Here is a 19490-nt window from a genome sequence, read left to right on the forward strand (position 1 = left end):
TGCCCCTGTACTTGGGACCCAGAGCTCAGGCCCTGTGAACCCAGGGGTGGGCATGTTGTGGTCCCAGGTAGGAGGGCTATACTGGCTCCCCCTGCCCCATCCTGCCCACCTGACCCCACCCAGACCAGTGGACTTTGGTTCTCCTGTCCCTCCTGGGTCTGTCCAGTGCAGCATTCCCAGGGCAAGTGCTCTCCATCTGCTCTGAAGGCTTCTGGGCAAGGGGGTGTGCACTGGGCTGGGCTGAGCCAGGCAAACCAGTCCAGTCAGTAAGGGGCCCTGGGCTTGGATGTGAGTCAGCGGCCTGGGGCTGGGAAAATGCTGGGGAGGAGGCCTGTTGGAGCCTCACCCTCCCAACAGGATGCCAGGGGAACCCCAATGTTGGGGCTGGTCCTGGACCCTCACCCCCATCTGGGGAACTCAAAGGCAGGCCAGAGGAGGGCTCCTTAGCCCTTGTTTCAATGGGAAAGTTGCTGGGTCCTAACCAGAATGTCAGCCAGTGCTCCCACCCTGCACCCAGGACCAGCCTGGATTCTTTCTGCCCATTTCAGTCCTTAACATGCTGTCTGGGGCTTCAAAGGCCCAAAGTCTTAAGAGCTCACAGCATGACCAGAGACCACTGTGTGGGCCCTGGGGGAGGGGGGCAAACTCAGGGCAAGCTCAGGTACCCAGGGTGTCTGGGCCTGGGACCAAGGAAGTGCTCAGGGTGGGCTGGGGGCTTCATGGCCATCTGGTGTCTGGGTCCTGACGGTCAGTGTAGCCAGGATGCAGCTCTTAGCCAGGTGGCCAGTTTGAATTTCCCGCAACCAGGGGTGGGGCCAGGGAAGGGGGTGGGGGGGCCTCAGTGCCTCCTAGGCAGGACCAGGCATGTCATCCTGCACTTAGGTCTAGCGACTGAGAGCCGCCTCCAGTTTCCCTGTCTCCCTCCCAGTCTGGCCAGCAAGGCCTGTGGCCTGTAAAGTCCTGCGCCCTGTGTCAGCAGGTTAGTCAGCCTCTTGGGTCTGGCTGAGCTGCCACGCCGCTGAGTCCCTATAAACTTCCATCTGGACCCGGCCCAGCTGAGTGGGGCCCTGAAAGGCCCACAGGCAGAGCCAGAGCCGAAGTCCTGCTGTGTAGCTGAGGGGCAGGGTGTGCTCCTGGGACACAGGAGCAGAGGGCAGGAGTAGTGGGGAGGGGGCAGTGCATTGTAGCCTCTTGGATGCCGTCTGAGCCACCTGACTGAGGCGCCAGTTGATGAGCCTGGCCCTGGGGAACAGACATCTGGTGAAAGAGGTGCCGGAGCCAGGGCCATGTCTGGGAAACGTCGAGCTCGCAAACCTCGAGGGAGGAGGGCAGGCCGGGCTCAGCGGGAAGTGGGGCAACAGGGCCCAGAGGCCAAGCCCCCGCCCCCTGCCACAGGGGGCCCATGGGACCAGGTGGGGGTGGCTCCTATAGGGCATGTGACCAGCACCCAAACGGCTGCCCAGGGACACCCCAGGACAGCCGGACCACAGCAGCCAGTACAGGCCACTGCTTCAGGGTCTGAGCTGCTGCTGGCCCTCCCCCAGCACATGGAGGGCTACGGAACCACAGGCCAGGCACTGGCCCTGGGCCCTGAACTACTGAGGCTCCATGAGGTTCAGCTGTGCCTGGCCCAAGAGCAGCTGCTGCTGGAGGACCAAAGGAGGCATGTCCAGTTGCAGATGCAGCTATGGCAGGAGGAGCAAATGTGGTTGCAGCAGCTACAGGAGGAGCAGCTATGGCTGCAGCAGCTACAGGAGGAACAGGCCTGGGTGCACATGGAGGGGCTGCAGCTGGCCATGGCCCTGGAGCAGCTCCGGAGTGAGGGTCTCGAGGCACTGCAGACCCAAGGCCAGGTAAGGCCTGGGGGAGGATGGGAGGGGCTCGGGACAGTCTGTTGGCAAGGTGGCCACTTGAGCATCTTAGAGATGCCAAGCTGCTTTAGCTGCTTTGGCAAATGTTCACATTTGCCAGTGGGTGCTAGCGCCCATTGTACAAGACACTTCAAAGACCGAGAACAGCAGGACTACCCAAGCCATCCAATGCTTGGTGGACAGAGGTGACCCAGGGAGGGTTCTTGTTTGGGGACAGACATGTCCCTACAGAGGACCCCAGCATTCTGGGCCCAGGGGCTAGGCCAGGCAGCTAATGTGCAGGCTGAGGCATGAGGGGAGGGCCTAGGTGTACACAATGGTACCGGTGGAACTGAGGGACACCCCCCTAGTTCCTGGCCAGCTTCTCGTCCACCAGCCTGACCCCTGTTTACAGCAATGCAGGACCAGGCTTGAGATCATGGAGGCAGCACGCGGTGTTTGTGCCCATTATCCTACTTCCTAGAGGAGTGTCAGCCTCAGACGCTGCTGGGGCTATTTTGAGCAACCAGGATCTAACCCTGGCTTGATGTGGAAGAGTCACCACTACCCCACCAGCTTCTGGAAACCTAGGAACTCTCTGGGGTCCAGGAGCTTGGGCCAGGCCCACCCCAAGCTGAGGGGTGCATTTAAGACTGGGTAGGGTGTCCTCTCAGCAAGCACAGATCCCAGGCAGACTGGATGCAAAGGGCCAGAGATCCAGCCTGGAAGGAGTTTGCGGCTATGACAGAAAACAAATGGGACTCAGAGGACGGGAGTGATAGCTGCTGAAAGTGGGTGGACACAGGGGAGGTCCCCTTCCTGACTGACCTTTATTTAGCAGGACCCAGTCTAGGTGAACTGTCACCATTCAACCTGGAAGTGGCATTGAGAAGGTGGCCTGAAAGTGAAGCATCAGGCAGGGAAATGGAGCAGAGTCAGAGTGGACCACATACAGTACTTACCTGAGATTTCCCAATTTGGAATCAAGCCCTGCTCTTTTTCAAAATCAGTTTTAGCCAGCAGAGCCCCTTCCACTGGCTCCTGCCCTTCTCCCACCTCCACGGCTCTAAAACTGTGTTACTCTGAGCACCGTGCCCAGCCCCAGAGTTGCAAGATGCAGGGCCAGGGGTTGCAGCAGATATCTGAGCTCTGAACCCTCAGTCTGTCACACCCGAGCCAACAGAAATCACATGAAGAACACTCTGGGGGTATAGTCATTCCCAGATGGGAGGTCCCAGGTGGGTGCAGAGGGTCTCACAGGTCAGTGTTTGGGTGGTGGTGCTCTGGAGGTCAAGGGTGCACTCACCAGCAGTAGCTCTTGGTTTGGACCCAGAGTGAGATGTCTGCCACTTCCCTGATGCAGCTCTGGTTGCCCCCATCTTAACGTTCATTCTCCTGGAAGAAGGAAGGGGCAATGGGGAACAGCACTGCACACCGCCATGAGCCTGGGTAGACAGTAGGAACTCAGAACACCCCCACACACACTTCCCAGCTAGCTGCCTGGTCCTCCCACCTGCTCCCAGCAACTTCAGGGGGGGATGCATGACAAGACCATGTCCCTTCACCTTCACAAGCCTGCGCCCTCCACCCCTTTTTTAGCTTGTCTTTTGGGGCCCCAGAGTCTAATGTTCAGCACTCACATCTCTGCTCAGACCACCAGGCCATCAGCTGGACAACTGGGTCCTGATGTACTTGTCTGAGCAGAACCATGCTGTGTCTTTGCCCTTCTCACGATGTTCTGGAGCCTGGCCCCTCTCTACCTACAGATCCTCTTATCCTGGCCTTGACAGGTGCTGTGGTCAGATCCTAGAAGCAACACCCTTCTCCCTAGTCCACCAGGCTCACCCAAAAGTTCGTTTCCCCTGGGAGGCCTCCCTAACCTACTCCAGGTAGGGTAAGGGTCCTGGTTGTGGCCCCAGAGCTCCTCACCTCCCCTACTGCGCAGGGAGTTAATGCTATGCAATTGCCCCAGAGCTGGTCTGACCCCACACCTGTGGCGTGTTGCTGAGTGGAGAGCAACTTAATGAAACAGGGAGTGACCATGGAAATAGGACAAAAAATGGTTGAGAAGGGACAAGGAGCAGGACGTGACTGAAGGCTGGCTGGCGGAAAGGACTCAGGCAGGATGACAGGGAGTAAACACTTGGGGTGGGAGTGGCAGGCAAGAGGAGTTGACTTGGGATGGCTGAGCACAGAGCAGGGGCTAATAAGAAGGGGTTGCCAATGGGGGCCTGAGGGAGAAGTGGGCAGACTGGGACACCCAGGGGCAACTAGGGCTTGCATGTGCAAACTAGGGGTGGTATGTGTGCCCATTGATATGTGAGCTGTGTGGGGCCTTGGTACTTGCAGGGTCCAGGTGTGCAATGGACTCTTGGTATACATGGGGGGTCACAGCATATGAGGACAAGTCCCTTGTGCTTTCAGAGTGCATGATCATGCATGTAGGGTCAATGGGCATGAAGTCCCCTCTATTTGTCTGGACGAGGCATGGTGGGTGGTCATGCCGGATAACAGCATCTATTGGACTTGGTGTGCTTGTAGGATTCTGTGTGACCGGGCATCTCCCGTGCTTGTGGGGTTAGGGTACATGGGGGTAAATCAACGCAGGCTCCTTTGGGTGCAGGGTCCCCTGTATGTTTGGGTATGCGAGTATGAAAGGGTCTGTGGGGGCTCCCGGGTGGGCCTATGGGGTCCCAAATAAGTGGACGGGGTGAGTGGGGTGATTGGTGGAAGAAGGCTAGGGTGTGAGGCGTGTCCTTGTGTGGTGAGGGGGTGCCCAATGTGAGATGGGTCCCCAGGTCCAGCCCTCCCTGGGTTTGGTCCGCCCTCCCAGCCTCACCTGCCAGTGCCAACTCGCCCAGGCGAGAAGCCCCGCCCCCTACGTCGGGCCAGCGGATCGCCCAGGGATCCAGCCGGAACTTCCTAGTCACCTTGACTTCCGGGGCGAGGGTCAGGGGTCAGGCTTAGGGGCATGAAACCTTCAGTTCACAGATGGGGGTTAGGAAGCTAGGGGTCCTTGAAGTAGGGCCCCGGTGGTCTCAGGTGGCGCAGGCCAGGGTCCTGGGCGCGGGTTCGGGGCACCGGTGAGGTGGGGCGCGGACAGGGGTCGAGGGCACCGAAGCACGGCTGTGGACTGGGGCCGGGGTCCCGCCAGGCCGGGCGCAGGAATGAGGGCGCGGCGCGGGCGGGGCGCCCCGCCCAGGTGCTGCCTGGGCAGGCAGGAGACAGGAGCGGGCGGGGCGGGGGCGGGGGCGGGGGCGGGGGCGGGCGCGTGAATCAGGCCGGGCGGGCCGTGCCGGGGAGTGGCTGCTGGACCGACCGGACCGCGAGGCCCCTGGGCGGCGGTCGGCTCCTGCTGCCCCTGTGCCGAGACCCCGCGCACCTGGCCAGGTAGGGCCCCCTTCCGGGCCCGGGCGGGGCTGGGCGCGGGCGCCAGAGGGGAGGCCGGGGGCCCCTGCGCGGCCTCACCAGGGCTGGTGCTCACGACCCGGAGCGGGGTGGTGCAGTTTGCGTGGCCGCGTGTGCCAGGCCTGGTTTGCGGGGCGCGGGCCTGGCGGGAGATGAGGGGCGACCCCCCACCTGCGCCGACGTTGGCTGAAAAGGAGCCACGGGGCGGGGGGGGGGGGCGGGGGCTTTAGTACAGCCTGCTCAGTCCTGACTTACTCCCGCCCTCGCGGCCTAGCTAGAGCCTAGGGAGGGTGCTCAGCTCGGCCTGGACCCTTTCCTAGGGACACCCCTCCAAGGCCGCCAGACTGGGGTGTCCAGTCGCCTGGATCCTACGTGAAGGGCAGGAGGCCCCAGCCCCTTGATCCCTTGTTCCTGGACTGGGGTGGGCAGATGGAATGCCTGTCATGGCAGCCGCTAACTTCCTAGGGTGCACTAACTGTGGGCCCTGGTGCACCCTCAAGCTATAATACATTGACTTCCAGTCTGTGAGCCCCATCCAACCGAGTACCACCTTCCTCATTCCTAATCCTGCCTCAGTACTTGGCCAGGGTCACCCTGCTTTGTGTAGAAGTCCCAGAACCTTCCCATGGGATTCCCGCTTCAGGACACAGGAACTCCGCTTCTTGCCTGCGTGGGAAGGATCAGGTTCTTGAAATGGAGGTGTGGGCTCTGGAGACTGTCTGGCTTTAGGTCAGAGGTCAGCGGCAGAGGACTCCTGCTGAGTCACTGGTCTTGGGGGGATAGGCCCCTTCTTCCCTTCAGCTGACTCAGGTAGCAAATGTGGGGAAGTAGGCTGTTGAGGTTCTTCATTGCCAACTGGGGAGTGGCCACTGCCCTGTCCATAGTCCAGGGTGTGTACCCTTAAAAGGAAGCAGGCAAACGATAAGGTTATTCGAGGTGATAAGTACTGCTGTGAGGCCAGGCTGCCCAAAGTAGGCACTCAGGACTGGGACCCCCTTCTGACCAGCAGTGTCTATAGGAAGGCTCCTCATGGAGGTCCACAGGCTGGACAGATCTTCACCCCCTGTTACCCACAGCCTGGACAATGCGGACTCCCCTCCCCAGTGAAATTGAAGGGACAGGAGTGTCCCTTCCAGTGTCTTCCCCATGCTGGAGGTCCCCTCTCAAATAGCAGGATGGTACACCAGATCCGTATGGCCAAGTGCTGCCTCTAAACACCAGACCTGACTGTGGTCAGTGGTTGACCCTGTGGCAAGGGGACTGTCCAGGTTGACAGGCCACAGTTCACTCCAGGTGGGCTGTGGGACCTGCTATTGCCAGGTCAGCAGCCCCTGACTCACATGTCCAGTGCAAAGGAGAGCGTGCCTGAGGTCAGGGCAAGGCCCCACAAAGGAAGTCAAGGCAGCTTTTCCTAGGACCAGTGGACAGGTAACATCCAGAGCTGGTGAGGGAGTGGTTATGAGGAGAGTCCCCACTTCTCACCTTCTTGACACATTCTACTTTCAGTTAGTGTGTCATCCCAGGAACACCAGCAGTACAGCTTCCTGGGCTGTACCTAGCAGGGTCCTGAGCCACAACATTCTCAGGCAAGGGTCTCCTTCCAACCCCAGTGCAGTCCAGGTGGCCAGTGCCCAATCTTAGCATCACCCAGCCACACCTGGGGCACACTCCTCCCTCTGGGCGGAACCAGTTCCCCTGCCAGGCCCAACATGTGGGAATCAGTGTGCTAGGCAGGACAGGAATCTTACCCCTTCCCAAACCTGAGATACAGTGGGGATGGGATGAACAGTCCCTGGGGCAGGCCATGGCTAGAAGCCATGAGGTCCCCAGGTACTCAGTGATCACGTCTGATGGCTTCCCAAGCAGCCAGACTCCATGGAGGCCTACTCAAGAGGGGCATGAATGTGACGGCGAGGAGGATGATGTGGAGCTGAGGACCTTTGACTTAATCCTGAGTGCAGTCAGACAGGGCCTTGGAAAGGTTCCTGTTGCAGCAGGACTAGGCCTGGCAGGGACAGGACTCCAAATAAGTGGGGAGCCAGGTCCTGCAGGGAAGGGCTGGCACCAAGGGGCTGCGGCCAGGAAGATGTTCTCTAAGACCGGTGGCAGAATAGAGCTGGAGGAAGACTGGTGGACTGGCGCAAAATCTAGAGGTCAAGAAGGCTGGGAGGTCAGGGGTTGTGGAGTGGAGAGCTACGCCCTGAGGATGGGGAGGCAGTGTGCCAGGGGCAGTGGGTGGAGCTAAGGCTGCTCTCCCAGGATGAAATCAGTGGTGTTGGGTCCTGTGGAGTCTTGTCAGTCCTCCCAGCTGTGTTGTACGGTGGAGGTTACACACCAGAGAAGCACAATGACCTGCCCTGGGTCTTCCAAGCAGTGGGACAGCACCCACTTGTCAGCATAATATCAAAAAGGCTAATGTTTAAAAAGAAACAATATAATAAGTCCAGCCTACATTTGTCTTTGAACCAACAGTCAAAATATTTTAAATCTATTTTTATAAAGGGGACCCATAAAACAAAGACATGTCTGGGGCCATGAGTACCATAAAGTAACCCTGAATGAGGGGTAAAGTCAGAGGCCCCACCTGGAAGCTGGGGATGCTGGCATCTGGGGCCTGGTGACAGTGCGGTCCCAGCCAGTGAGGCCAGAGGGGGACAGAGCTGGGATCCCTGTGACCTATCAGCACTGCAGATGCCTCCCAGGCCTGGGCTGAACTCCAGAGTCTCTGGCACCCCTTCCACATGTGTGAGGAGAGGAGTGGACCCCCAGTGCCCCTATCCCTAGTTAACGTCTCCTTGCTTCTCTCCCCAGACCCCCACCCACAACATGGCTCGTCGCTCCCAGAGTTCCTCACAGGGGGACAACCCTCTGGCACCTGGGTATCTGCCACCACACTACAAAGAATACTACCGCCTGGCGGTGGATGCACTGACTGAGGGTGGGGCAGAGGCCTACAGCCGCTTCTTGGCGTCTGAGGGGGCACCCGACTTCCTGTGCCCTGAGGAGCTAGAACACGTGAGCCGCCATCTGCAGCCCCCACAGCATGTTGCCCGTGAGCTCCCTGAAGGCAGCCCTCCTGATGTGGACATGGATGGCTCCTCTGGCACCTACTGGCCAGTGAACTCAGACCAGGCCGTGCCTGAGCTTGACCTGGGCTGGCCCCTGACCTTTGGCTTCCAGGGGACTGAGGTCACCACACTGGTGCAGCCGCCACCACCTGACAGTCCCAGCATCAAGGATGAGGCTCGCAGGATGATCCGCTCTGCACAGCAGGTGCACTGTCCTGGGCTTGGTGGGCATGGGGAAGGGCTACACCCGGTAGGAGGAGTACGAGGGAGCCAAGCAGGCCTGTCCAGATCTCTTCAGGCTTCAAGCAGGACCCTGGGGGCTCAAGATACAACATGGGCCCCTGGCAAAACTATTCCAGGGCCACCAAAGGCTTGATTAGTGTGGGCTTTAGGCTCTGCTCAGGTTTGCTTGCCCATAGTCATGGCCAGTGTCCAAAAGCTGAGGGGCTTTGTGATGCTGGGGTCTCCTAGCCTGCATTTGTTGTTCAGATAATTCTCTCTAGTCTTGCCCCATGCCCCAGCAGGTGGCAAACTGCAAAAGCAGCCTGGTAAACCAGGGAAACTGAAGCAGCAGGGCCAGATGCTACAGACCCCTCCTCTTCCTCCCTGCCCCAGGCAGGAACTCCCCTCCTGGGGCCAGAACTGGAGCCTGGGGTCCAGGCAGCTCAGTCACCTGCAGGGCAAGGGGATCACAGGGGTTTACCTTCCCCTACCAGGCAAAAGACAACCCTCTAACAGGATGTAGACCCTGTGCCTGCATGGGGCTCTTTATTGGCCACCAACTCTCCCCCCACCCCTTTGGTACTGGGGATCAAACTCAGGACGTTTCACTTACTGGGCAGGAGCTACTGAGCTTCATCCCGAGCCCCAACTTGGTTTTTTGTTTGTTGGGGTTTTTTTGGTTTGTGGGGCGGGGGAGCTGTTTGTTTTTGGTCTGGTTTTTTTGTTTGTTTTTTGGTTTTATTTCTTGAGACAGGGTCTCACTATGTAGTTCAGGCTGGCCTGGAACTCACTATGTTACCCAGCGATCCTTCTGCTTCAGCCTCCTGAGTGCTGGGATTACAGACATTTGAAGGCCACCAATGTGACTGACCAGCAGCCCCACATGGCCCCTGCCAGACCCCATCTTCCTGACCCACATTCCCAGATATGGTTGCTCTTTCCTAGGGTGGGCTAGTGACCATGTTATACAGTGTTTGTCAGTGATCTATGAGGGTAAGGCTGGAGAATATGATGGGGACAGCAAGAGTCTGCCCTCTCCCCTGACAATCCCCACAGGTGGTGGCTGTGGTGATGGACATGTTTACAGACGTGGACCTGCTCAGTGAAGTGTTAGAGGCCGCCGCGCGCCGCGTCCCAGTCTACATCCTGTTGGATGAGATGAATGCACAGCACTTCCTGGACATGGCCGACAAGTGCCGCTTCAACCTGCACCATGTGGATGTAAGTGACCCCCAGGTGGGAGGAGGCGAAAGAGCCTGAGCGTGGACCTGACTCCCTCTCACGCCCTAGTTCCTGCGCGTGCGCACTGTGGCTGGCCCCACCTACTACTGCCGCACTGGGAAGTCGTTCAAGGGCCACTTAAAGGAGAAGTTTCTGCTAGTCGACTGTGCCGTGGTGATGAGTGGGAGCTACAGGTGTGCCCAGCTGGGTGTCCCACAGCCCCAGCCCCTCCCCATGAGATCATCCCTGCAGAAGTCCTTCCCCCGTAGCCCCTGACAGCCCTACAGATCTGGGTCCTGTCCTGCCTACCCCACCTGGGTCCCTCCCTTTCCTTGACTCTGACCCCTACCCGCCCACAGCTTCATGTGGTCCTTCGAGAAGATCCACCGCAGCCTGGCGCACGTGTTCCAGGGAGAGCTGGTCTCCAGTTTCGATGAGGAGTTCCGCATCCTCTTTGCACAGTCTGAGCCACTGGTGCCCTCGGCGGGGGCACTGGCCCGCATGGACACCTACGCTCTGGCTCCTTACTCAGGCGCCGGGCCCCTAGTGGGCGTCCCCGGGGTCGGGGCACCGACTCCCTTCTCATTCCCCAAGCGGGCGCACCTGCTGTTTCAGCCGCCCCGGGAAGAGGGCCTGGGCTTCCCCTCCTTCCTGGACCCTGACCGCCACTTCCTCTCGGCCTTCCGCCGGGAGGAGATTCCACGGGGGCCTGGGGGGATCCTGGAGCCACATGCGGGGATGCGGTCATTGTCGCGGCGGTTGGACATGGAGGCCGGCCCCAGTGGAGAGCCCCCGGGCACGCGGGGCTTCTTCCAGGCGCGGCACCTGGAGATGGACGCCTTCAAGCGGCACAGCTACACAGCAGCCGATGGCGCAGGCGCTGTGGAGAACTTCGCGGCCGCACGCCAGGTGTCGCGCCAGACATTCCTCAGCCACGGAGATGACTTCCGCTTCCAGACTAGTCATTTCCACCGCGACCAGCTCTACCAGCAGCACTACCAATGGGACCCGCAGCTTAATCCTACGCGCCCGCAGGGCCTATTCGAGAAGATCCGCGCCGGCCGCCCGGGCTTCGCTGACCATGATGACTTCACACTGGGCGCTGGGCCGCGGTTCCCAGAACTCGGCCCTGACGGGCACCAGCGGCTGGAATACGTGCCATCCAGTGCGTCCCGAGAAGCGCGCCACGGCTCGGATCCCGCCTTTGGGCCAGGCCCGCAGGGCCTCGAACCTGGTGGCGTCCTGCGCCCAAATCTGGGCCAGAGGTTCCCCTGCCAGGCAGTGGTGAGGCAGGGCGCAGACCCCGCTGTGGAGACGGAGACCCAGCGTAAGGGGGGTGCCGAGGGGCGCGCGGGGCTCCGGCACTGGCGCCTTGCCTCCTACCTGAGCGGCTGCCATGGCGAAGACACAGGCGAGGAGGGCCTACCCATGCCCATGGAAGTCGAGGTCTGTGAGGATGACGTCCTGGCTCCCGCGGGCCGAGCAACCGCTGGGGACTTGCTGCCCTCAGCCTTCCGTGTCCCTACTGCCTTCCCAGCCAAGGGCCCTGTACCGGGCTCAGGAAGCGGAGACGGTGCAGAGCGCGAGGGTGTGGAGGAGGCTGGCCTGGCCAAGCAGGACTCCTTCCGCTCGCGCCTGAATCCTCTCATCCAGCGCAGCTCGAGGCTCCGATCCTCGCTCATCTTTGCTTCCCAGGCACAGGCAGAAGGCACGGGTGGGGCCATGGGGGCCACCACCGAAAAGGTGCAGCTGCTACACAAGGAGCAGACCATCAATGAGACACTGGGTCCTGGTGGAGAGGCTATGCGCTCCACCGCCTCCGCCAAAGTGGCCGAGCTACTGGAGAAGTACAAGGGGCCAGCCCGCGAAACCGGGGGCGCTGTCACCGTCTCTAGCCACAGCAAAGCAGTGGTGTCCCAGATGTTGCGGGAAGAGGTGGCAGCAGCAGGCACAGGAGGGTGCGAGCGCCGCAGCCTGGAGAGCTGCCTGCTTGACTTGCGCGACTCCTTTGCTCAGCAGCTGCACCAGGAGGCTGAGCGGCAGCCTGGAGCCGCCTCGCTCACAGCTACACAGCTGCTCGACACACTAGGCCGGAGTGGCGCCGACCGCCTGCCCTCTCGCTTCCTTTCTGCGCAGGGCCGGTCCACCTCCCCGCAAGGACGAGATAGCCCCCCGCCAGACAGGCCTGGAGCCCACCAAGTGCTTCATTCTGAGCCAAGAGGTAGCCCCACCTTGGCCTACCCAGAGCGGAAGGGGAGCCCTACGCCTGGGTTCGCCAATCGAAGAGGCAGCCCGACTACAGGATTTGTTGAGCAGAAGGGGAACCCCACATCACCCTACCCAGAGCGCAGGAGCAGCCCTGTGCCTCCTGTGCCAGAGCGCAGGAGCAGCCCAGGGCCCCCTGTGCCTGAGCGCAGGGGTAGTCTTACCCTGGCCTTGGCCGCGGAGTCTCCAAAGACCACGCCCACAGAGGAAGTGGCAGGTGGCCCTATGGAGGTGCTGCGCAAGGGATCCCTGCGGCTCAAGCAGCTGCTGAGCCCCAAGAACGAGCCACATGGGGAGGGTGAGGGCAGCTTCCCAGTGCTTCAGGAGAATGGGCAGCCTGAGAGTCCCCAGCGACCATCTCTGGGACGAGGTGATAGCACGGAGGCTGCAGGAGATGAGCGTGGCCCCAGGGCACGCCTAACCTCGGCCACAGCCAATGCCTTGTACAGCAGCAACCTGCGGGATGACACCAAGGCCATTCTGGAGCAGATCAGTGCTCACGGTCAGAAACACCGCGGGGTTCCTGCCCCAGGCCCGGACCCAACCCGCAGCAGCCCTGAGTTGGGTCACGTAATAGCTGCTGGAGGCCTGGCCCCAGATATGTCTGACAAAGACAAGTGCTCAGCCATCTTCCGCTCAGACAGTATGGGGGCGCAAGGCCGCCTGAGCCGCACGCTGCCTGCCAGCGCAGAGGAGCGTGACCGACTGCTGCGCCGCATGGAGAGCATGCGCAAGGAGAAGCGAGTGTACAGTCGCTTTGAGGTCTTCTGCAAAAAGGATGAGGCTGGCGGCCCAGGTTCAGGGGACAATTTGGTAGAGGACGCCAGGGACAGCAAGGTGGGCAAGTTCATGCCCAAGATCCTAGGCACGTTTAAAGGCAAGAAATGAGTGTCCTGGCCCTGCAGGCCAGGGTGCTGCACCGCACACTGCCAACCTGCATCTGGAGCACTCAAGAGGGGAAGGGAGCTCCATGTCCCTGTGTCTGAGGGATGGTCACCAGGCCCTCGTGCCAAAGCAGTCTGGGGTCTTCAGCCTTGGCCTCTCCTTCCCAGGGGCACAGCCCCTGTCTCCTACAACTCCCTTCTCTCCTGGGCACCCTTCTCAGCTCTGCCTCCACGTCTCCTTGCACTAAGACCCCCTCTTGGCCTTTATTCACCTCAGGGAGCCTTCTGTGTGCCTTAGTCCCCTGTCTTTCAGGGGGTCTCCGTGCCTTTTGTCTCCTCAGGGTTTCTGCTCTCAGGGTACTCATCCCAAAGCCTCCTGAATCCATCCAATGGCTCTTATCTGCTGACACCCGCATCGTACTCACTCTTTCCCTCTTCCTCCCCACTCTGGGCACCTCTCCTCTCACCTCCATCTCTTCCTCTGGAATTTTCCCTGTGTGGAACCCATCTCTTTGTGGCCTCTTGGCACCTGCCTTGCTATGGGGAATGCAGGGCTGTCTGCAGGCACTTGTGAGGGAGGGGTGGAGTCAGACCCCAAGGATGTTCCTCTTGGAGCAACAGGGAAGCTGGATAGGGCAGACTTCTGGGAAGGAGGGACACAGAGGACCCCAGAGGGGCTGCCCTGCCACCTAGTAGCAGCTGCCTCAACCAAGTCTGCCCCCTCCTACAGCACAGCCTGGGTAAAACCTTGTAAGGCACAGGAGGGGAGCACTAGGCTTTGCAGCACAATAAAACATCTGGACAGACACCCTCAGCCCCAGCCTCATTAAGTATCTCCCACACAGGCACCACCCCAAGCTTTGCCCTAGAAAGAGGCCCTTTTAAATTATTTTATTTTGACACAGGGTCTTGTTAAGCTGCCCAGGCTGACCTGGAACTCTTGAACTTCCTGCCTCAGTCTCCCAAGTAGCTGGGATTGATTACACCCAGCTCAAATAGTTTTTATTATTACTACATCATTATTATAAACCCCAAGGGGGAAAGGATGTGAGAAGCAAGGCCAGCGAACAAAAGCAGGTCTGACACCAGCAGCTGAGAAAGGGTGGTGGTGGTAGTGTTTAGTGGCCCTACTTTGACCCCGACAGCTGTCTGGGTTCCAGAGTCACCTCCCAGGTAGGGATGGCAGCAGGGACTTTGGGCCAGGTGAGAAAGGTCCCCTGGGAGATGGATGAGCTAGAGCATCTCTTGGCCTGGTGCTTGCTAACAAGGTTATATTACTGTGTGTTACGTGGTGTCAGAGCAGACAGGTTCCAGGCGCACTGCTAAGGGAAAACCCTTGAAGGAAGAGGAACATTCTCCCCATGGAGAGGCTAGAGGCTGGTAGCCCAGCTTGGGGCCCTCTGAGCCTGCCTGCACTGTTCACATCTTGCTGAATAAGACACCTAAAACATGATGTTGCACATTCTGATGACAATAAAGGTTGCACAAAATATTCTAATATATATATATAAAACCACCCAATTACATATTGCAACCTTGAACCTTAGGTCCCTAGTTTGCCTTCTGGACACAGCCATGAATCCTGGGGGATGCTTAAGACCATTCCTGCCTCTACATCCCTCCTGACGCATCTAACCCCACACCAGCTTTCCACTTCTGGGTCCTCCCTCCTTCACTTCTGAGGCCCTCTGGTTTTTTTGTTTTTTGCTTTTGGTTTTGTTTTGTTTTGTTGTACCAGGGATCGAACTCGGGTCCTTGTGCTTGCAAGGCTGGTGGCATATCCACTGAGATAAATACCCGGCCAAGGTCCTCTGTGTTGGTGCTCTGAAGGCATTCACCCAGGGTACCCTGGCCACCAAGCCCAGCAGATGCCTCCTAGCCTCACCTTGTAGCTCCTGCCTAGCCTGAGTCCTTCGTGCCCTGGTGCCAAGTTCCCAGGCTTCAAAGGCCCACCCATCTGTGGCATTTACTCCCACACCCTCACCTGTCCTGGTTGCTCACCACCTTGAGGCTATGCCTCAGGCTCTTGAACCACAAGCTGACTCCTCAGCAGCCCTCTCAGAGTGAGCTACCTAGCTGTCTGACTCATGTTAGAATCAGGGCCCCATCCCCCTGCTTTCTGGCCCTCACTTGGGAGCCCAGCACCAGCACCAGCACCATTGCAGTGCAACCTCCCAGCCTCTGCCTACACATCATCCTTCCTGTCCATCCCCCAAGGTGACCAGGAGCTTTTGACTTCGAGCTCCTCCAGCAAGGCAGTGGGGAAGCGGCACCCCTGCATTCTTCCCCAGCCCAGGGTTAGGTATAGTGCAGAACACCCATGGTATCCTTGGATCTCTTTGGCCCCTATATTCCTGGCCTGAACTCACACCACACCCTGTGCCTGGTGATAACCAGAGAAAGTAGCCTTGAACCCCATCATAAGACATCTCCAGGTTGTCCCCCACCCTCCAACTACCAAGACCTAGACAAACCAGGAGCCAGTCACTGTGTTGGTGGGCACAGGCTCCAGTTAGTGACAATGGGGGGAGGATCCAGAGGGAAGCAAGTGTTACTGTGGGAGGGTGCTCCTCCCCTTTTCCTCTCTGGTTCAGTTACACAGTGACTTGCACCTAGGCAGGTAATTTGTCTGTCCACAAGTTCCTGTCTCAGGACAGGACTATCTGGAGCAGCCTGGACCCTGGACCCTGCAGGACCCCCAAGCTGGGCTCTGATGGTGCTCAGTGACAAAGCAGGCACTAGGGCACTTATGGACAAAGGATAGGAAGCTGGTCTAAAGTGCCCAGCAGGCCAGCCCTAGGTAGACAAGATTCATGGATGGCAGAGACCAGGCCTGTGCAGCTTGGCACTGTGCTATTGTTCTAGACTGGCACAGAGAACGCAGGATGGGAGTGGCAGGTTCTCAGAAGAGGTGGGCTCTGGGAAGGGAATAAGGGCCCTCAGGCTAGGGGATGCTATGGCCTATGAAGGAAGCCCTTCAGAAAGGAACCTCTCAAAAGGGAGTAGGTGAAAGCAGCTAGTTGGGCTGGGACAAAGACTTTATTAGGAAGAAGCCACTGGGGCTGGGATGGGAACCTTGTGTGCTCTCCTGAGGACATCAAGACAGGAAGTGTGAGGTGGGGAGGCAGCTCACCCATGGGGTCCAGGGAGCAGAGGCAGGTGGCCCAGCGCTGAGTGACACACGGTTCCATAGGCCTGGGAGTAGCCCCCGAGCAAAGCCCTGGCATTGCCCTGGGCCCCCCATGAGGCTGAGGTGAACATCCTCCGGCCAGGTCGGGGCTCTGGGGCTTCCTGGGGAACCCTGGGAGGGACCTGTACATGAGTGTGGTTCATTGTCAGGGTGGGTGAGTGGAGGGAAGGAGGGTCCTGAGGGGCATGGATGGGCACTGGGGACCTGGCTCACCCAGAGTGCACGCCGGGTGGGGTTGCCTCGGATCAAGACCTGGTTGGCCACTTGGGCTGCAGCCTGCATAGTCAGAGAGGGTACCATGCCTCTCACACTTGGCTTCACCTGGGAAGGGGCATGTCACAGGGTTACTGAAAGGTATAGCAGAGTGAAGGGGGTCTCCTCCCATTCCTGCCCTTCCTTGACTCACCCTAAGGGGTGGCCTGTCCCCCCTGCCTGGGGCCTGAGGTTGGAGTGAGAAGGCTGACCTCTGCCTTGGGATGTTCCTAGCTGCACTGGGGGCTTCTGGGGAAGGCACACCTGTAACAACCCTGGGTTACGTCTGATCTGCAAAGATTGGTGGCCCCACATAGAAGAGGCCAGGGATGTGACCCCAGTGGGGACAACTGAAGCTCACATACCATTCTCTGGGTCCTGACCCAGGCTATTCTGTGGCCTGGGTCCTGGGTTCCGGGCAGGTGCCCCGATAGGGAGCTGAGGATTGACTTGGGGCTTGATCAAGTGGCCCTGGCCACAGGAGGCCCTGGGCTCTGTCCCTGAGGTAACACCCCCCACACCTTCCTTTCTTGGGCCATGGCTGTTGCCTCTCTGCTCCAGGATCATCTGCAGGTGGGAGGGGGTTAAGGTCAATAAGGCGGGAGGAGACCTCCAGGGTGTTGAGGAAGTCAGATGAGGGGAAGGGTCAAGGGCTGAGGACCTGGTAGAGGCGGCTGCGGTACTCAGATGCAGAGAGCTGGTCTCCTTCGTGCACTGGGTGCTGCACGTCCACACCCCGCGTCCACTCTCGGTAAGGGCAGTGGAACCTGCGGGGCCAGGGAGGCAGGTGGAATAGGGGCAGTTGTCCCCTTGGCCTCCCAGCCCACCAGGCACTTCGAGCCCACCCTCACCACAGCCCCACCTCTGCACATAGGGGTGCTTCAGCGCCTGAGCTGCACTAAGCCGCTTGTCCGGGGCAAACACCAGGAGTTGCCTGAGGAGATCCAGGGCCTCTGGGGGAGTGTCTGGCGGCAGGAGGGCGTCCAGTGTCTGTCGTGGCCTACAGAAGCCTCCTGTCATCTCCTCTCCAGGCCCCTCACCCATGCCCCTTCCCAAAATTGTCTGTGGCCTGGGCTGGGCTTCCAATCCTCTGCCTGTCCCCTTTTCCTGACTCAGTAGATCCCCAAAACCAGACACACAGGCAATGTGGATAGACCCCTGTCTCAACTTTCTTACCCACCTTCTCAACCCTGGGAAGTTCTTTCTGCCTTTCTGGCTCCCACCTCAGGCTTTGGGGCCTTCCCCACAGCCCCCACCCCACTGGCAGAGCTATAGCAAGGCTAGAGTTTCCTCATTTGTAGCATGACCAGCAGCTTCTCAGGTGACAGGCCCCACACCTAAGTGCTCCACTCACCCGGACCCCAGGCGATGCAGAATCAAGTCACTGTAGCCTGAGCCAAGAGCGAGGAGGTCTGAAGGGAGGGTGGCAGAAGGAGGTGTGACCAGACCTGCCTGGGGCATGGGGGCTCACAGGGGTCTGGGGCCAGCCATCTCTTCCAGCACCATCGACTGCAGGTGAGCCTCCTGTGAGTCTATGAGTATCTGCCCCTGCACCTGTAAACCTCAACTCACTCACATGAAGATGTTGGCACTGGCCTCCTGGATCAATCCCTTGCATCTCTACCAGGGAAAGCAGGGACTTGGAGAGAGAATAGGATACTCCTGGGTTCTGCAAGTGTCACCCTTTGCCTGTTCCACCCCTACCTCTTCCCTCAGTGCCCCAGTGCCCTTGCCCTGTGCTGCTCCAGCTTCCAGCACAGCAACACTCCTCACCCCTGCTCCCCACATCCCTCAGCAGTGCTGGAGCTTTGTTCTGACCTGGCTGGCCCCTTTGTGTCACAGCTTGGCCATCATGGTCCCCCTGGCCAATCCTGCCTCCCTTGCAGCCCCTGTGCAGCTCCTCTACACTGGCCCCAGCAGCTGCTCGCTAGACCTCCATACATAGAACCCACCCCCCCAGGCTTCCTGAGGCTCCTGCCATCCCCATCCTCACCTTCCTCCCTGTGAAGTCCCAGCCTATCAGGCAATGTCCCCCTCTCCCCCAGCTGCCTTCTCTGACCCAAGGACAGGCTGCCAAGCCTGAGTCCCAAGTGCTCACCCTCTGCAGATGGAGGCGGGATGGTCTCCAAGATCAGCTCCAGCTGGTGCAGTGTAGATGAGCCTGGGAACAGGGGCTGCCCTCGCAGCATCTCTCCCAAGATGCAGCCGAGGCTCCACATGTCCACTCCAAGGGTATACCTGGGGCAGAAAGGGGTGTGAGCAAGGGGGCAGCTCAGAGGCAGAGCGGGGGGAGCTAGGAGGGGGAGGGAAGGGTGCAAGTGGACATAGGCAGACCCAGGGCCCCTCAGCTGGACAGAAAGACATGCCCTGGGGTGGCAGGACCTGCAGGAGAAGACAGGGGCGGTTGGGGGTATTACCGGCTTGAAGACAGGAGCACTTCTGGAGCCCGGTACCAGCGTGTGGCCACGTACTCTGTCAGGGCCTGGCCCTCGGGCCCCTCAGGGAGGTTGCTCAGAGAGCGGGCCAGACCAAAGTCACAGAGCTTCACGGAGCAGTTGGCATCCAGGAGAACATTGGATGGCTGGAGAGAGGAGGTACGCTGAGGGCTGGCAGACTGGGGATACACTCTAACACTGGGGGCTGGGGGCAGATGCAGTATAGGGCCCAACCTTCTGGTCCCGATGGATGACATGTCCCAAGTGGATGAACTTGGTGGCCTGCAGGAGCTGGTAGAAGATGTAGCGCTTGTGGATGTCCTCCAACAAGTTACCCTTCTGTATGACGGCATTCAGGTCAGTGTCTGGGATAGGGGACATACAGGCCAGTCTAGGGGTGGGAGATGAACAGGTCTATCCCACTTTGAACACTACCTGGCTATCAATGGCCATCATGGGCACTCCCTGCCATGCCACCTGCCGGCATCTGTCCTGTTCACTGTCCACACAACTATAAAAGTTTGTAGAATTATTTGAATACTTATACCGTGTTGCCTTTATTTAATAAAAAGAGTAGAAAAGGAAAATATAGCTGCACACAAAGACAGAGCAGGAGCCCCTTACAGGTATGGTCTAGTCAGTGGTGGTGAACCTATGGCACGCATGCTGCAGCGGGCTATTTGTATCATTGAAAG

At 59.3% G+C, this 19490-nt stretch overlaps 3 protein-coding genes across 16 annotated transcripts in view; 1 reads left to right on the plus strand and 2 right to left on the minus strand.

Moving 5' to 3' along the window:
- The window catches only part of Iqank1 (IQ motif and ankyrin repeat containing 1), a 22119-nt gene extending 16035 nt beyond the window's left edge, over positions 1-6084 (minus strand). The window contains 2 exon segments of the mRNA XM_087183826.1: positions 3157-3245; positions 5925-6084. Coding sequence (XP_087039952.1) covers positions 3157-3241 — 85 coding nt within the window. The 5' untranslated portion in view covers positions 3242-3245; positions 5925-6084.
- Positions 929-13726, plus strand: Sack1h (scaffolding CK1 anchoring protein H). Its single transcript, XM_021250718.2, has 5 exons — positions 929-1853; positions 8070-8531; positions 9605-9769; positions 9839-9963; positions 10129-13726. The coding sequence occupies exons 1-5, from the start codon at positions 1287-1289 to the stop codon at positions 12920-12922; spliced, it is 4113 nt and encodes a 1370-aa protein (XP_021106377.1). The 5' UTR covers positions 929-1286; the 3' UTR covers positions 12923-13726.
- Positions 6001-19490, minus strand: part of Mapk15 (mitogen-activated protein kinase 15) — a 36594-nt gene continuing 23104 nt past the window's right edge. For 3 of the 14 annotated variants that reach the window (XM_087183643.1, XM_087183630.1, XM_087183637.1), the window contains exons 5-13: positions 19030-19160; positions 18778-18941; positions 18459-18598; positions 17715-17772; positions 17223-17360; positions 17022-17127; positions 16726-16927; positions 16322-16624; positions 13863-16219 (exon numbers count right to left, since the gene is read on the minus strand). In XM_087183643.1, the coding sequence (XP_087039769.1) occupies positions 15873-16219; positions 16322-16624; positions 16726-16927; positions 17022-17127; positions 17223-17360; positions 17715-17772; positions 18459-18598; positions 18778-18941; positions 19030-19160 (1589 nt within the window). In that variant the 3' untranslated portion in view covers positions 13863-15872. Of the gene's footprint in view, positions 6158-13862; positions 16625-16725; positions 16928-17021; positions 17128-17222; positions 17361-17714; positions 17773-18458; positions 18599-18777; positions 18942-19029; positions 19161-19490 lie in introns of those variants that run through there. The other 11 variants (XM_004837802.3, XM_087183672.1, XM_013069392.3 and 8 more) reach the window with 9 other exon arrangements.

Source organism: Heterocephalus glaber, unplaced genomic scaffold (genome assembly GCF_053883595.1).
Source record: "Heterocephalus glaber isolate CG9 unplaced genomic scaffold, H.glaber_assembly_v1.0 deba00000281, whole genome shotgun sequence".
Lineage (NCBI taxonomy): Eukaryota > Metazoa > Chordata > Mammalia > Rodentia > Bathyergidae > Heterocephalus > Heterocephalus glaber.

Coding starts and splice junctions, on each gene's coding strand:
- Sack1h (XM_021250718.2), top strand. CDS start 1,287: ATGTCTGGGAAACGTCGAGCTCGCAAACCTCGAGGGAGGAGGGCAGGC. Junction 8,532..9,604: donor TGATCCGCTCTGCACAGCAG/GTGCACTGTCCT, acceptor CAATCCCCACAG/GTGGTGGCTGTGGTGATGGA. Junction 9,770..9,838: donor TCAACCTGCACCATGTGGAT/GTAAGTGACCCC, acceptor CTCACGCCCTAG/TTCCTGCGCGTGCGCACTGT.